Source organism: Neodiprion pinetum, chromosome 6 (genome assembly GCF_021155775.2).
Source record: "Neodiprion pinetum isolate iyNeoPine1 chromosome 6, iyNeoPine1.2, whole genome shotgun sequence".
Lineage (NCBI taxonomy): Eukaryota > Metazoa > Arthropoda > Insecta > Hymenoptera > Diprionidae > Neodiprion > Neodiprion pinetum.
Window position 1 is genome coordinate 7558639 of NC_060237.1, and position 18491 is coordinate 7577129.

General features: G+C 43.6%; 1 protein-coding gene across 1 annotated transcript; it reads left to right on the forward strand.

Annotated features, from left to right (window-relative positions):
- Window positions 1-11990: 11990 nt before the first annotated feature.
- Window positions 11991-16316, forward strand: Hand (heart- and neural crest derivatives-expressed protein). The gene is made up of 3 exons (XM_046632107.2): window positions 11991-12406; window positions 12515-13200; window positions 15833-16316. The coding sequence occupies exons 1-3, from the start codon at window positions 12325-12327 to the stop codon at window positions 15950-15952; spliced, it is 888 nt and encodes a 295-aa protein (XP_046488063.1). The 5' UTR covers window positions 11991-12324; the 3' UTR covers window positions 15953-16316.
- The last annotated feature ends 2175 nt before the right edge of the window (window positions 16317-18491 follow it).

The window sequence follows — 18491 nt, forward strand, 5'->3', positions numbered from 1 at the left end:
GGGACGAGAGGCGCGTGTCCTTACGACTCCTGAGGGACGCGTCCGATTGTGAACCGCAATTGCAACGGCGATGGTGTTGAATAAATGCGTGGGAATTGGCCAAGTTCCAGGGTACGGTTTTGCAATCGTTGAAGTAACTTGGACTAGCGCTTCTGTGTTGTGTCGCATCTTTCGAGGCGTGACGATTCGCAAGGGGTTATCCTGTTGGGTATATTATAGTGCAACCCTGTGTATAATATATAATTGTAACGTAGCGGCATAAATTAGACCGGTGCAGGGTTGTGTGATTTGGAATATTCGGAGGATACGAAAAGAGGACTTCTTTCCCGTCGACTTCTTTTCCATTTCCTTTTCCTCGAAGCGAATGCGAAAAATGTCGAGTTTCAAACATCCGCAGACACTCGAGCGTGACACACGGGTTGTTTATACTATTCGGGCAGTGAGAGAATAGCATGAAATAACTTTACTAAGTCAAGGATTTCGATCTGAGATATTGTAAATATTTATACCACGGTTCCTCTTTTTCGTATTCCACGCAATGTTACAATTCAAGAAAGAAATTTTATAAATCAAACACTCGTGCATACCCTCTTGGAGATGACACGATTTTTCAGTACTCACTTAGTCACTCTTGACATTGTCCTTTTTGTTTACCCCTGTTGTCGACCCTGCGAAATATGATGGAATGTAAACGTAGAAATGTTTAAGTATTACTTCAAGAGTTCCGAAAATTTCAAACAGTAATGAATACTTTGTAAATCTTTTCTTCAAGCTCTTTAGCAAGTAAATTTCCATAATTCAACTTTTAAAACAATTTTAAACAAATATTTGTAACGTCTAAAGTTAGCTGCAGATTTTTTTTGTGCTTAATTAAAAAATTTATCGCAGTACTCTGTATTTTATATTTCTCGTTTTTAAAAGCAATCACAATTTTTATGAATGTTCAACCTTACTGGTCGACGGAACATTGAAACACAATATTTCAAGAATATAACGAGCTGCCAATTTTCCTGGACACTACGTATGTGATGAATAAAAAAACAATTCCAGACCTGCTACAAAAGATTCGGGGCGATTTTTCCTCAACACATCCGTTTTGGGATGACAAATCGGTAACGAAAAGTGCTCGCATACATCACAACACAGCGCAATGATAAACTGTTTTTTTCTCTCTTACCATATCGCGAATGCGAAGCACAGGATTCCTTTTGCCGTGTGTCACCGCGTCCGTATGATCTCCGGTTACAGTTTATTACGGTCAGGAAGACAAACGAGGACTCGCTAACATTCGAAAAATCGGTCATCCATGCACGCGTCGGCAGCCACCCTCGAATACTCGGTGACAATAGTTCGACCCCGGATGGTGTCCTAGGGAGGTTGGCGCCAAGGAGACCTCCGTCGAAAGTATCGTAAAACGTGCCACCTTTGACCCTCCGAAAGGCTGCACCAGGCAAGAAAAACGAACACAACAACTATATTTTTAAACGCACATGCCGATCTGGAGCAAGATCGGCAAAGACGCCGTTCCGACATCGATGCCGCCGGTTTCAGCCCCCGACTCTGCCCTTCATTTCCCTTCCCCCCGAATATTGTTGCGTTATGACTTTGAGGGGTCTAGGACGACGGGTGACTGAACGGGGTGTCGCACATGTCGGTCGAACCTCGAAGGTCCGACCCGTAAATACAATCCATGCGTTTGTCTGGCGCGACGGGGTGTCGAGGCATGTGCACGCGGTCGAGACCAGAGAGCAACCCTTAATTTGCGCAATGAGGGAGTAGATCGAATAATGGAGACTGGATTTGTATTTAGGGAAATTGAATCGTCGCCTTCACCGCAACTCCGCTCCCTCCCCCATGTGCGTCTGATGATACGCGCCTCCGGAACCGGAAAACACATTTGCTTAATTGCCCGTGCTCGCTCTGACGATTCGAACCCTCGGATATTTATTTATTGATCTGATTGCATTCACCTCAGATGCATAATAAACAGCGTTTGTTCGGGATTATTTTCTGTGACGATCTCAGTCGGGCTTGTGGTATACGACATATGAGAGTGGCTGAGCAATATGGCGTTGAAAAAAGGAATCAATTATTGTATCATCTATTGTAGATTTTTATGGATAGGAGTTAGATGGATGGGAATAACGTTAAAACAAATACAGGGAGAATTTTATCGGAATCGAACCACCGATTATAAACGTATAGGTGCAAGCTCAAAATCGTGAGATTTGGAACAACGGATTGCGAATAAATGGATGAATGTTTAAAAAAATAAACTTTGGCTACATATGCTCCAACTGTTCGTCAAATTTATTCCACCATTTGGGATAAACTGTGCAATTAAGACCTGCGACTTGTATTCAGCGACGCCAAAGATTTAACAACAGAATAAGAATCTTCCCTTGAAACTTGTTCAGCTTTAGGATGCCGAAATCATATCGAAGCCTGATCATCGGAATCTAATTGACGAAGATAAAAGAATAAAAAATGCGTGGCCGTGATGTTTTTTCGGCAAAGCTTCTCCAACCTCGCAGCCACTGCATTATTGACAGTGATTTTTTGCAAGACAATTGTCCGAAAAAGTAAGCCCGCCATGAAGCGAGGTGATCGCGAGATGACAAGTAGAGAGATCGAGGGTGACGGGTGAGCGTGGAGCATGTAAGAAAGCGGTGTGAAAGACGACGAGAAGGGAGAGCGAGATGTTCAAGTGGTTGCACGTGATACGAGGGTCAAGTCGTGCGTGTGGTTGAAAATGGTCTTGGTCGTCGTGACGTCGAGACGAATCCACGAACACGGGGATATCTTCGCACAAGAATAAGCCGTGAAAACGGTGGAGGGATGCCGCGGTAGGAAGACTCGTAAATCCCTGCAAGCCTGGCGCCACGCAGCAAAAGAACTCCTAATATCCTCGGAGAAAACCGAGGCCAGGAAAGCTGCTCACGGATTGGGAATAAGCTAACAAAGTGAGAGCAGAGTCAAGTGTGCCAATGTTTCGGGACTCCCGAGTGTCTATCCTTGCGGCGGGAGAGGCAAGACCCGTTTATCCCTGAAAAGTCCCGACTCTCGAACGAGAAACAAAGTCGAAGAGACCGACGCAGAAATATCTTGCTGACAGATTTATCGAACCCCGAGCACTTTCCTCTTTATTTATACTTTCGCGTTGTTCTTTCTCAATTTTTCGGGGTACTTCCTGATTGCGGTGTCTTCGCTGTTCGGGACTTTTCGCACACATCGTAATCATAAAACTCGCTCACATTGCCATCGTAGGTAGTGATAACGGGAGTAAATTGGATCGAGGGTTTCTCATCAAAAATTGCAATTAACGTTCACGGTAATTTGTTTGGCAAATCGTTTACTAATCTTAAAATTGTTCTTCACTCGCACATTCCGTTCCTCTGTAATCACGATTCTACGAACGGACGAATTCTCAGTAAAAACTTTTCTCTAATCTTTTGTAGGTAAATGAACACCGGTATTGCACCAACATTCAACTCGAGTTTATTCGCGCAGCACGGCAACGAGAAATGCAGCTACTACAACGGCCCTTCAAAGATTCTTATCTTTATCGTCGGGCCTGTTGAACGGATCAAGTGGTTCGTTCCGATCTAAACTTAAATCAGGCGCTTCAATTTTATACCGTAAAATCGGTCAGGAACTTTGCTTTGTGGACTTTTCGCGACATGTAACGAGTTACAAACCTGTATAACATACGCAACTAAACGAAGAACGGTGGCGGTTAAACAGCGTTAATGGGATCGCATTAAACGTGAGCTCTGCAAACAAAACACGAGATCGAATTACGCTTGCGAGTAAAGAGATCTCCGTGACGTGGGTTCCGCCCATCAGGGATTTGCTGGACCAAAACGAAGGCGGTTCGTCGACGTCGACCATCGCTTCCCGGCTTTTCGTTACATTTTTTTCCCGACGTCTCTTCCTCCTGTTCTCACCAGGAATTTGAATTTCCGAATACATATCCAATCAAGAAATGCCAAGGCAGACGAATCAAACGGTCAGAAATAATACGAATGGAGGAAAATATGTTTGGTGGAGGAAAATTTTCGCTCATGTCGCCTGATGTCCCGATACGGATATCTCTATATTGATGCAGGCTTTTGTCGTTGCGCCATTTGATACACGCGTACATTTATTATGTTGAAGTTTTTGCTAGCTGAGCTTAAGGTACTTGAGTGGCTCGAGCGCTACCGTGGGAAAAGCCGAGATAAACCCACTTCAGAATCTAAGCTAATTTGACTTGGAAGCAAATCGGATATATATCCAGGACTTTGTTTCAAATCGGAACGTTTCGCTGGGTTCGGGAGTACAGTATCAACCCACGGGTTCTTACCGCACGCGACGAGCAGCCTCATTTCCGGCATTTTTTATTTCGAGACGTAGCGCGTCGCGGTTGTTAATCAAAAATCCTACGTTTGTGATTAAAAATTTATTTGTACGCATGCGGCTCATTGCCGATGTAAGAGAGGTCGAAAATTAAGAAAAATATTGTTTTTTTTACAATACACTGTTTTCTACCGACGCGCGCGTTAAGCTCGGCGTATAGATACACGCGTCTCGGTTCACAGAGTAGGAGTATACGATGTCTAAGCCCGTCGGCGCCTCGCGTGAAACCTAATACGTCTTAAATTTTATTAACCTAGATCAGGAATGATTTTTCAACAACGGCCCACTGTGTGGCTTATGTGGAAAAGACGAACCGCTCGAACAAAAAGGGTTAGTGTTTATTGTTCCGAGAGTGAAATACGACTTTCCCAAAGCTTCGAGGTATTCTTCTTGTTTTTTTCACATCTCCTTTACACCGTTTCTACAAAATCTCAGATCCCCGTACGCGTTACCTCGCTACTTCGGCCCGAGCCCCTGTAACAATAAGATGCGTCCAGAATTTATTCTTATCGAAAATGTCAGTGTGCATCTGCGTAACAGGGGATCTGCGACTTTGATTCTACGTAGAGTGTGAAAAAACAAACTAACGTAAATTTGTGAAACATGATTATAAACATTTACCCAAGTATGTGGAAATCATGTTCGCGGGTTTAAAAAAAAAACTTCAATACTGCAGAAAACGTCGAGCTGATCGTTAGGCGTCACAATTATTTTACGACTCGTTATACGTAAGATAATGAAATGCATCCAGGTAAATTGAACCTGGACTTTTCCCGACTCTCGTTCCGTCCTCAAACGAAACGTAGAAGGGTAATTTTTGGCACTTTACTCGGAAGCTGATGCAGGAGCATTTTGTTAGAGTGGTAAACGGTGCAGCGGCGTACGGATGTGTTGGAAGCAAATCGAGGGGGCCATGTGGCTTTCGGATGAGATATCAAATCATATACCACGAAGAGCTAAGGCTGGATACGCGCAGGCGTGCAAACCCCGTCGTATATAAAAATAGTTTATTGCGTTACCAAGTATTAATGGAACTCCGGATCCAACGCGAGTCCAAACTTACGGCTTGCGTCTCGTACCTACTCTGCATTCTACGAGCAGAAACAAGTTTTAGTCTTTCACTCGAAAAACGAAACGGAAAATAAGATTATCGACGATTTTGGTTGCGCTGGAATTACAGATAAACCGCAATACCTGCGCTGCGAATATCACGATCAAATACACAGGCACGGAACCGGCTTTTTCACACCTTAAGATTCCAAGCGTTTTACTACCGTTTTTCTCTCCACTCGGAGGAAACTTCGAGTACCCGTCAACCTAGAACGTGCTCAGAAACGCATAAACTTAATGACAAATGTGCAGTTGTAACACCCAATAACTAGCCTCTTCCTCAACGAATCGCCTGCCACGAGGTGGTAACTGCGTTTAAGTGACAGTTATGGAACAAGTTGTGAGAAAAATTATCACTCAGTTTGTCTGGGTAGAGTTTGAACCGGTCGAAGTATAAACTGAAATTTACAATTACTTGCAAAATACAAAATTATTTTCAATAAAATATTACTTTTTCGTTATTTCGCATTCAATAAAATAATTAGTAAATAATTACGGTCGTTTAAACTTGAATGAATTATACTTTCTTTCCGTTTCAAGATCCCAATTGTCAGCGCCTTCAACTGTCAAATCAGCATGATGAAATTTTTTTCTTTCACAAACTCAACTTGGCAAGGCTATTACTATAATAAAAATCGTGATTTTTGAAAATGTTTCAAATATCTAAAATATAACTTTGCAAAAAGGAAAATGTTTACATTCGATCGTTTCTTTTTTGTCGGATTAAGAATTTTTTTGTAAGCTTGTAGCTTGTCCCAAAATCATTAGTCACGAAGAGCCGATTACCTTATTAATTTATGTCACTGTATCGAATCACGCGTGAAAAAAAGAATCGAGTGCCTATAATCCGTCTGCATCCTTATCGAAATACGGTGCAACTATTTGCACTGTAAAAATTATCCATCCGTGTTCGAGATCGAAACGGTTATCGCTTTGAACACACGGATCGTTAAACGCTAGTTAGGGTAATTGCCGTTTTTTGTCTCGTTTTCTCGTTCAACCCGGCATCGGCAACCTTTTGAAAAGTATGAGAATGAGGAGGAGGAGGAGGAGTAGAAACGGAACGACAGGAAGGAAGCATTTATGGCAGGTGCAGCGGTTGCCTGCGGATGGCGTGGGTGGCGTGTGCTGGGCTTCTGTTCCTCGCAGTACGAATGCACTTATAGGATAGGTTTCAGCCTCGTTCGCTTCTCGAGACATTAACGTAAACACCTTGTCTGGACACGTGTCTCCTCTATTTTATAATCATCTTATATATACGCACGCGCACAGCGTATTTACACGTCCCTATACATGTGTGCACGTATATTCGTATACATATACACGTAACGCACATTTACTATTCCTACTTAACAGCGTCGCGGGTTTCATTCATAAAATCATAAGAGCCAAATTCCCGTTTCAATGAAACTAACCCGCAACAAGATTCCGGGCATTCGACCCCGAAATCTGGGCTACAGCTGCGAACGATACGTGAGAATAAATCGCCTACGCCTTAAATTTCATTTCTATGACTGTACGATATTCGTCCCTCTCGTTAAGCTCGATCAATCGCGGAATTGAAAACTGCGCGAATGCGGAAGTCGTCTTCTCAAACGCGGAGTGATCGCGATTAATCTTACAAAGCTCTGTGATATTTTCTCACCCTTTTAGGGTTGACGAAGGTGTTTTCTTTTTTCTTTTCTTCTTCACGACTGTTTTTACGGAAAGGAGACAGGAAGGAGCTACGATTTTACGAGCCCTCTGCGACCAAATTTTTTCTGTTTCCATTATCAGCAAAACGATAATGTGTATATGTATGTAATAATAACAACGCGTGAAATTAGCAGCTAGATAAAAAGGAAAATACTCAACCGACGTAGATTAATCTCCGAATCTACGAACAAGCCTGAAAACAAGCGAGACCGCGATTCGGTGTAAAAATTGTAGGTACGACTTAGCTATACGAATGGCCTCGCAATGAAGCCGAGGCGAAGATTATGAATGAAAGAACACGGAACAACGTGTATCTACTCGACGGTTTATCGTCGGTCTGTTTCACTAGGCAGGGGTTAAGGACACAGCTCTATGGCTTTAGAGAGCGAAGAAAGTCTCTGAGTAAAGAAAGCGTGTCGTCGTTTTGAGAAAATAAATAAATTTTCATAAAGCTCTTCGGCGATGGAGCTAGCCCAGATCACCGTGACAAAATTTTTGTTTACGTCCCCGCATGTGCAGAAGTGATGCTACCGCAGCAGCGGATAGAATATATTATACATACAATTTCTCTTCTTTTTATTGTTCGAAGAAAAACGAGCAGGAATCAAAATATCAGCTGTGATAAGCTAATTCGACCATGGGCGTAATAATAATCGACCGAGCGTCATCTCATCTGAGAAAATGTCACCCCCGAATCTACCGAATAACTGTTTTCAGTTAACTTGACCAATCAATCAAATCCAATTACTCGCTTCATAGCCAAAATTCAATTTTGCGGTTTAAACGGTTTCAGACGTCTAAGTTTTTCATACATCACACAATTTCTATTTTGCAAAAAAACTCTTTCCGTTTTGTACAATTTATGACCGTGTAAACCATAGACACACGTAGGACGAATATATCGCTGTGAGAATGACCAAAACCGGTTCATCTAACCTTGTAACTTTGGTACCGTTTACAAGCCTCATCTGTAAAGCTTTCCGGCAATATTCAAGCGAACGCGCGATAATATTCGCTGATTGCGGGGAGAGAGTTTTCCCGACAAATAACGTGTAGCGTCCAGATGCGTTTTAGGTGTGTATGTATAAGGCACGGTGTTCTGGGTTGCGTCGCGTCGGCTTGCCGCGCACTTCGATGAAGGCACCCTCTGCATCATCCCTTATACATTATACCAAAGTTCCAGCAGGCCCCCTGGTTCACTTAGTTATCGCGATTATTTCATAATAGATATACCGGGCCCCCAGGGGACTCGAGATATAGTCGCCTGTTATCAAGCCTCCTCCCCCCGCCCCATCCTCACGATGCCGAGGCACCAGGACACCGCCGCATTCCTCACCCTGGACCAGATCAGACATCGGGACCAGAACACCGGGCTCGTATCGAAACGTAACGCGACATCTTCACCCTGGGTAAAACATCGGGTATAAAAATATTGTCACTCGAATTTCTCGACTCTACTTTCAATGTTTTGTTTTTCGTTATTATTACTAGCGGTCTCGATGGGTATAACAATTATTTCTATGGACAAATAGTCGACATTTTATTTTTATGGTTAAATCCCTGCAATAGCAGAGGGATTGTTGTAGAATAGCGAACGGAACCGAACGTTGATTCAACGGCTTAACGATTAATGAGATGTCCCGCTTTTTTCTCTCTCTCTCACTCTCTCTTTTCGAGATGAGCGGGAGACACGCGAGACCACCAGCCTCCTAATCGGAGTTCTAATAATGTGAATTTAACCGCGCTTATAAGCCGCACCTCCGAGTCGACGGCGTGCAGGCGCAAAGATCAAAGAGTGAAAAAATTAGTCGGTGTAAGTGTGCTGTGCTCCTCGAAACGTCTTTATTGACGGAGCTAGGCGGCTTTCGTCTTTGATAAGAGATGAAGCGCGTCGCCTCCCACACCCCAGTTTCCACGTCTGCCTACTTTCTACCCGAGGAATATATATCTAGCTTCTTCTCTACCTTTCTCCCTCGCCTGCGCGGCCTCCCTCCACATAATCCATGCTGACACAGGCACACCGAGAGAAGAAGAGAGACAGAGAGAGGGAGAGCTTTCCTCCGGGGTGTAGGTACCTGCCACCCTGCGACCTCGTATACGTACAGCCACTTCACTTTCGCTCGCATCTGCCGAAATGTCAAAGGATAGAATGAAAGCTCCGAGAATCCCGGCTTTCAAGAACCTCTGGAACTCAAAACTTCCCACCGAATTCCCCGTCTGCGGTTGGGGATTTTGGTCCATTTTTACCACCCCGTTAAAATCGACCTAAAAAATCTGCATTACCGAAGGGGATTCGATCGCGAAAGTCAAGGGATGGGTAATTTGTTCGCGGAGAACAAGATCGACGGTTTCATCTTAAAGTACTTAAACTCGCCTTGGAGCTACACCTGCGAGTTTTAGATTCCATGAGCCAGCCCGCAAGAAACGGAACGGAGTGGAATTTGGATGGATGAGGCGCCAGTGGTGAGTTTTTATTTGTTACACCATGGGAAAAGGTCGTAAAAGAATTTTTCACGCCGACACCCTCGAGGACTTTGCGGTCCAATTATCTCTCCGCCCACTCTAACTTACTTCGCTTCTATTCCTACTCCACTTTCTAAATTATCTGCAATTCTGTAATCTTCTTCCTTATGCAGAATAATTTATATTGCCACCGTTGTACCGACTGTACTCTTTTGCGGTTCTTAGAAGCTTCTGACCCCGGAACCTCAATAAATACTATAATACCATCTATCTATTTGTCTCACGCGTAGTACCTGATAGGAAACTCCGGGATCAAGGTAAGCATCGCGACGCAAGTTGCAGAAACTCAGAGAGACGATCGTCGAATCCATTAATTACAGATGATGGTATCTGGTCTGGGCAACGTCCGATCCGAAATACCAGACGCTTCTACTTTCTTGGCTGATTACACGCCCAGCATGCATCACCGTTCGTTCGTCTTATCGCTAATTGCAGTCTTTACATTCATCACTCCTGCACGTACGTTAATTGTAAACCTCTGACGTTTTATGACGCCGTCGCATAATCTGATTTATCATTTCGTCCCCTTATAAAACACGCGGTGAAGTGGAAGGCCTCTTCTTGTGCGGTGGTTTCAAGTTTTTTTCGAATTCTTCTTATATTCCACCCCGCGTAGTCTCGTCAAAACAGGTAAAAGGAAGCGAGGGGTGAACCTTGCTGCAAAAGGAGGTGGGGAAAAAAAAAAAAAACGGACGCGCGTTCGGTTCTCGAAAGAAATTTATTTATGCGAACAGGTTCAGGACGGGGTATTTAATTCCCCGGGGGGATGAAGCCGAGTTGTACCGCCTAGACGAGTCACGCCGTTTTGCTTGTTGTTTGGCCTTTTTTTCCCCAACTAATTTTATTCACGCTACCGTTTGCCGCGAAGCTTTGTCGGTCTCGAACTCTCACTTTTTACACTGGTTTTAACCCTCGGAGGAAACACGTGACTACTTACGGGGACGCTAGATTCCCGTCCTGTTTTGAACCCTCGGTAATACGAACAAATTTGTATAAATCCGCTCAAGCTTCGCCCACTTTCAAGGATACCCGAAATTAAACCGTACTCATAATGTTTCATGATCGTTATAATTTACTTTCTCCGCGGAGACTCGGAAAATTATATCGCAGTCTGAGTCGATTTTCAGGGTTAATTAATCAACGGTGAAAATGGATAAACAAATTTATAGCGCGCTTTGAAAGTATTATCCGTGACCTAATTTCGCGGTCGTAAAAATAAAATTAGCCATGTAATCAATCAATGTTCATATTGGATTCATATGTGTAATCAGTAATCGTTTTAGTGACCGAGTAGGAATGTACGAATAATAAATTTTCACTGAAATGACTGACCTTCGTGAAGTTTGAAAATTTCATAGAACTCGCAGTTTCATTTATTTATTTTACAATACAGCGGTTTACATTCGTCGCTGTACTTTTCCCTGATGGTTCTGATAACTTCGGCGCGTAATAGGGAGTAAATCCGCATGTCGTACCGTAGAATTACGTACGGTATGTATGTATGTATGTGCGAGGGCGAGAGTAACGAGACTTAGGATTGAGTACATAAGTAAATTTCACTAAAAGAAAAGAAAACCAACGACAGAACGGACTCGAGCTAAACCGAGCATTTCCTTAATCGTTCCGTTTGAAACTAAGGTAAAGAATTACGATAATCGAGTACATCAATTGAAGTAAATTATTTATTATTAGATTTGCTGTGCGTCAGCCCCTTCGGGCAGTGATTTCTGTGATGTTGCGTTAAAACGTACGTTAATAAGTGTTGAAAATTGTTGCCGGCATATTAAACCAAGATCGTAGTTCGACTTTCCTTCTGCCCTTCCTCGCCTCTGCGATCCCCTGATTAAAATTCATTTAACGGGTTTAAAATTGCCTAATGTATGTGGTGAAATAATAGTTATATTTCAGGATAAAAATAATACATTATCGGTGGCTCGTTTCGGAAAACAATATGACGATGGCGAGCTCGTAAAGTAAAACAACTCTAGCATTACTCGACTGCAGCCCGTCGTTGGGGGGCACAACAACTCGACATACACACATAGTATATACGGATATACGTATACGCTATACGGGATCCAATTTACTAATTGAATCGTTCAGCCGATACGTCGACGCCTGGCACCGGGACGCCGTTGCGTGGGAGTCGAGATCCCGCCTCCGCAGGCGGAGCTTCGAAGGTATCCACCCACGCCGCAAGCTCTCAACGTCGGTAAAAAGCCGGGTTGAGCCTGAGCAACGGAGACGTTAATCCCCGATTCTAACGTCAGTATCATTCCAACCGTTTTCTCAGTCACGCCGCGCACGCGTCCTTTTGGTAGAAAAATTCACCGAGATTAATAACGAAAAATCCCGCAACGTCAGCCTCCGTTCGACACGTGTGTGACGATAATTACCCTCCACATTTGTTCTTTTAGTTTACGTTAATTTTTAGTCGTATATTTGTTACTTTTTTTTTTCTGCAACTGTGCTTTCAAGGACCGTAAGTTCCGCTATAAGAAATTTCTTCGTATTCGGTAACCCGGGGAGGTTACAACCCCCGCGGAATCATCTTCGTTCTCTCGTTTGAGCCACAGTGACGTGCCTCGAACGTTAAAAATGTTGGGAGGCTACGAGGCTCAGGCAGAATATTACCCTCAATGGCATCAGCCGTACAACTACATGACCCAGCTGCCCTACGGTGAGTTTTCCATACAATTTTCACGACACAAGTGTTTGACTTATCTTTAATCGAATTTCGAATTCGCGCAACGCCGCTCATTCCCATCGTATTTCGTACGCGTTTCAGGACCCGTCGGAATTCCGGACCCGGTCGAGGTTCATTCGACGTATTGGGCGGCGGCTGATTCCGGAATATCCGGGGGCAGTTCGGGGGCCGGAAGTCCGGCGGCCTCGACGCCGCCGTTGATCGAAGAGATCGGAGTCCAGGAACCGTCGCACTATTCCCCTTCGTCGCATTCCTCGCACTACTCGAAATCAACGACGACGACGACGACGAACCACCACCATCACAATCACCATCATCATCATCATCACCAACAGTACAACGCCCATCAGATGACGAGTGGCTCGGGGCACCAATCTTATCCCGGTTTGATGTACCAGGCTTGTCAGACCGAGTCTGCGACTAGGCAGAGCGAATTTCTTGGGGGCTCGTTGCAGCCCTCCGACCACCTTCAACGCGTCCACGACGTCAGGGAAGGGATGGTCGTAAGGCCGAAACGGAGGAACACCGCGAATAAAAAGGAGAGAAGACGCACCCAGAGCATCAACAACGCCTTCGCCGATCTCAGGGACTGCATACCGAACGTACCGACCGACACGAAACTTTCCAAGATAAAAACACTCAGGCTCGCGGCTTCCTACATCGGGTACTTAATGGCGGTTCTCGACAGCGACGAGGGAGAGGAACCGCAGAGTTTTAAGGCAGAAATTTTGTCCAGTAGCAGGCGTAACAAGTCTCAACAAAACGCGGTGAGTCCATTTTATCTAACGTTTTTTACGGGGCTCGAAAGTTTGTCAATGGGGGATGAAGACCAAGGGAGATTTCGTGCACACGGTAATTTTGTCTTCCGGCGAATTCTTTTTGCCATCAACTTTTCGGCTCTACGTGCGTCGTCACGATTTTTAACATTCAGCCGTGCCAACGGGGCAACGTTTAGACACTAAACTAGGACGAGAAACCGATCTTTACGCAGTTTTTTTTTTTTTTCGTCAGTGTTAATGGGTTAACGCGTTGACAAGTAGAACATAAATTGTAGTCGTAGTAGATAAAGCGAGTAAAGTGGTTGACACGGGCATATATTACGTGAAAACAAACATCCGAGGGTATATCTGAGATATTAGTCTGCCATTGCTTATACGCAAATTAATAATTGTTGCAAGAGATTAGTTGAAATGGTGATTTACGCGGTGCGCGAAGAAAGCGCGCCACTCTTGTACTTTACAAAGTTTCGAAAAATCTCAAGGAGTGAAGAGGAGATAAAATTTACGTTGTAGTATCGTTCCGAGACGATTTATTATTTAAGCTTGTCCCAGCTCGGTAGATTAGAATCAAAATGTGAAAACCACAAGAATATTGAAGAGCCGAGGATTGACGTCGGTGAACTTGTAATTCTAAATGCCCAAGCGTCAAAATGTCGAAACGTGCTAAGAATCTACGTTTCTTTTTTTTACCCGTTTCCTCAATCAAACCAGTTGAAAACTCATCGCCTCAACTCGCTTGCTGCTCGCTAGCACGTCGAAATTTTTTCTCATCTTCATACCGCGTACGAGATCAGAGTTCGGCAATGAATAAGTGACGAGACTTGGGTTTCAACGTAATTTCATAAACTGGGTTGAATAAAACGGCAGGTTTATCTCTATGCTCTGCAAGATTCCGATCTAAAAGCGCATTTAGAAAAAAAATCTTAGGATCATAACAAGTCGCAAATGTCCGCAATGTGAGGCTCTTTTTCTCGCCCAGAAGTTCATATCGCGAAGCTTTCGTCATGCTGCGTTAAATTTGTTTTTGTTTCAAACGAGTGTAAAAAATGGCGCAAGCTTCCAGATAATTGCGTTAAAATCATTCAACAACAAACCGGCGATTGCGATTGGCTAACATAAATACGTTCAAGGTGAAACATAACGTAAATCGCGTTTACGCTTAAAGGTGTAATGTGATTAAAAAAAAAAAAAAAGAAAAAAAGGAAAGAAAGAATAAAGCCATCTGCGGATGATTACAGTCGGTAAAATTATGTCACAATGCCGATTATTTATTGATACAGCCTAAACGCGTAGACCAACCGGCACATTCCGACGGACGCGTGTTGTAATTAAAAAAATTTATCTTCATCTCTGGCATCGTGCTTGTCGCGGTAAGCCGCGTTGATTGATTTGAGATGAAAATTGTCCCGAGATTCGACGAAAGGTTGGTTAGCACTTCACCCAACAAAGTATCGAGCTCGAGTAGTGTGACCCTCTTGCTTTTTTCACTGTTTACAACAACTTAATAAAGCTGCTAGCGTTCGCAGTACACTGGCCGAAAGTAAACACGAACCGCAGCCTGACTCAAGCTGTTTCATCCACGAGTATTTGTCTACGAGTGCGACGGAATACCTCGCTTACATACTTTATGAACACGAATTTGTAATTCCCCATATCGCCGCTCTGTCAGGAACATCTCTCTCACAAACGACGTTATCAGGATTTAAATTTTCAATCATTTGTTCACTTTATATTTGAACTCAAAGTTCAAGCCGAAAGTTTGAAAACATAACATAAGAAAAAAAAAAATGCTGAACGAATCAAGAAATTTAAGAGAATGTTCGATTCGAAACGAAAGTATAAACTCTTGTACAAAAATCTATGCTACAAAAAATATATTTTACCAGCACTCAAGACGGTTTGTCTACTCGACGCGATAAATCTAAAACCTTTTTTTTATTCCTGACAAAGATGCAAGACGGGAGCGGTCCTGTATTTTGTATAACGTTTTACGAAGCACGAAAAGCGTGCCTAGACGTGCAATAATCACAAATTCCGATATTCCGCGATTAATCTCTTTCAAGATTTTACGATAATTTCCTTGCCTTAAAGCCTAAAGGTTGATGATTTTCGTTCAACGAAGAGCTTTTTGTTTTACGGTATTCAGTTTTCTAGCCAGTGAGAAGGACAGAATGAAGATAATGTCAGGAATTATATATCCGCAGCATCTTATTTCGAAAGTCGCATCATCGCAAATTACGATCGCCTTGTGCGGTCGAATGATTTGTCGGCAGAAATGGGTATAAACGCGTCAGAAATTTGGACCTCTTTTCTGTCAGCAAGGTTAGTTTCGCGACATGGGAGGTCTTCGGGGGGGCGATTAGCTTCCGTGTTTTTCACCTGACGGTCAGACCGCTTCCGTAAAAATTCCTCATCCTAGCTAGACAGATTAAGCCTGTTGAACAGGTTTTTAAGGTTTCTCTTGGTAATTTCCAACGATTTGCCCGCCCGCGTTACAGACATACAGACCCACGTCTCCTGAAATTTTTTTCGGCATGAAAATTAAAGTTCAATGGCAAACCGTGAATTATTTCGATTCGTAAAGACGCTAAACTTGCTGTTTTTTGCAACTGTCTTACAGATCGAGACTTCCGGTCAGAGCACTTCCTTAGTGCAAGAAGAAGGCCCCAAGGGTAAGGGTAGAACTGGATGGCCGCAGCATATGTGGGCCTTGGAACTGAAGCAGGAACCTCAGGCCTGACTAAAAGACGCCGCAGAGAAAGAGTCGAGGAGTTGATTGAACGGGAACAAGAGAATTTTTGCAACACGTGACGAACTGTGTATTACAAGAAATTAAAAAAAAAAAAAAGAAAAAAAGTAATCGTACCTGTAAATAATACCGATTGTATATTACTGCTCTCGTGTACATGTATGTATGTAAATAAGAAGTCAATTTGATCGATTTTTTTCATTCCGTGCATTTTATCTTCTTCTCTGAATTATACTTTTACCTACCAAAGAGTATTACTGTATATGATTCGATTGTGCATAGAGTTAAGGGAGTATAATTTTCGAGAGTTACGTATTTGTAAAATTTTGTATAAAAAAATAAAACAAGAAGAAAAATAAAATGAAAACAAATAAAAATACATTACTGAGTGAAGACTAATACGAATGTGAGTAAGTAATTTAAAATACCCTGTTTATCGGCCGTTTTCTTTCCCATAATAGTTTATACCTCAACATCAAGAATTCTGAACCTTGCAGAAGAATCGTTGAAGAAACGTCAAGTTAGGCGAGATTTAACAGGTGTCTGAAAATGATTAACGCGATGTAAGTACAGTAAACATCGTGTAACAGATCAACGTGCTTTCGAGGCTTGGATGTCACGGCAATAAATAGATAAACACAGTAAGCTCGTCGTGTTTGAAAATTATGTACGAATAAAAAGACTTTCGTCTAGGCGGAAAATTTGACAAAATTTGACAAAATCCGGCTACGACTATAATTGCACCGAAAACTAAGTTCTTCACAGACAAGGGTAAGGAATAAATACGAGAACTGGAACTATAGGTCAGGGGATGAGTGGGAAGCATATAGGAGAGATTTTTTAGGACGCCTATTTCGTGTCATGCTGCGGCGCATGGCCTGGCGCCAGAATTCTGACGTAACCCAAAACCGACGGACGCAAAGGGACAATTGAGGGTATCAATTGCAGAAGGGCGCCTGTCGAAATTTTGTTTCCTTTCGGACCGTACACAAGTGTGAGCGCGCACATTTTTCTCTCCCCCAAACTATCTGAGAAACGTAAGTGTGTGCAGCTTTGAAGGTTCGACAAATAGAAGAGGAGAACAAAAAACACAAGCAGGGAATAAAAATAAAAAGTCTATAATCTAATTTAGAGATGGAATGTTGCGGATTAACTGCCGTTTAATCGCTCGGCAACTAGATCTATTCAAATAAAATCACTCGTCATTTGAACGAATCCCGAACTGTTGAGAAGATCGAGCCTCGGTATTATAACGGGGACCGAAATGACCAACGTAGATGTAACGCGACGACGCGACGGTGCCACTGGTTAAAATAAAAAAGAACTTAAAAAGTGTTGGGGGAGGAGGGGGGGATAAGAATTCGACCCTGCCAACGTACAAAACTCGCATGATCAGAGGAGTGAGTAAATATTTGACGCAGAACTTTCAGAGCGTCGTCGATAGCGGTCCTTACCAATCCAAATATTTCAAACCTCATCGCGTGTCTTGCCATATACATACCATAGACTATAGAGCGTGTCGCACATCGCGCTACGTATGTATCATATAGGTGTGCATACTCGACACAGTGTACGAGGGCATATAAACGATCCTCTATGAGACACAAAGTAATTAGGGAACCGCGTGACAGCATTTGTCAGTCTCCAATTAATGCCCTGAGAGTATAACATCATGATTTTATTTTAATTTGTTTACCGATGAGTCGATTCGATCGCGACTTTGAGCTCTTCTTCACCGTGCGAATGTTTAACCATGGCACAAACAAGAGACCGAAACTACCTGCCTATATCGGCGCTGGTCCGTCAACGGTTTCATCGAAGAACCCGATCGGCTTCGGATCGTCGAGAAGGGGGCCGGAAAGTTTACATCGGCAATTACAAAGCTGACACTCCCGCCCGCGGGAAGGCAGCAGCCCGGAAAGAGTCCCTATTTGTCAACGGCGAAGATGCACGTTTCTCCTTCGTCCTCTCTCTCTGCTCCAGTTGTTCCGGGGCTGACCGGATCGGTCAGGGAACCACCCCTTGAGTATCGGACTCTTGACCATGGCTAGTTTTCCGTTCCGCAAGCGGACGGTTCTGAAGATATTTGACACTAATGCGACAACTCCGCGTCGCCGGTTGGGATAAGTTATGTGACTTTTGGTGCCAACGTGCCGCAAGCTCGACTGAAAAACGTCGCGTTCTTCGCCCCTCCGTTCATCGGAAGCGACGCGTATGACGGTCGTTGGTACCTCAATCGTATACACGCAGGTGGTATGCAGGGGGTGGTAGTTGGAGGAGAGTTACGACCCATTATGGACCGCGTGACCGAAGACAAAGAGAGAATGTCATGGGAGAGAGGGAACCCCGGGTGGGGAGAGACGGGGGGAGAAGGTTAATCCTATAAATTGATGTTCAGAGAGGGGGCGAGAGATATGGAGGAATAAAGGGAAAAGGCGGAGCTTCCGAAGCGCACGCGGACGAGCCGGAGCTGAGAATGAAGCCGCGTACAGCACCTCGCGGTGTGGGTGTCGCAGGAAAGTCATCGCAG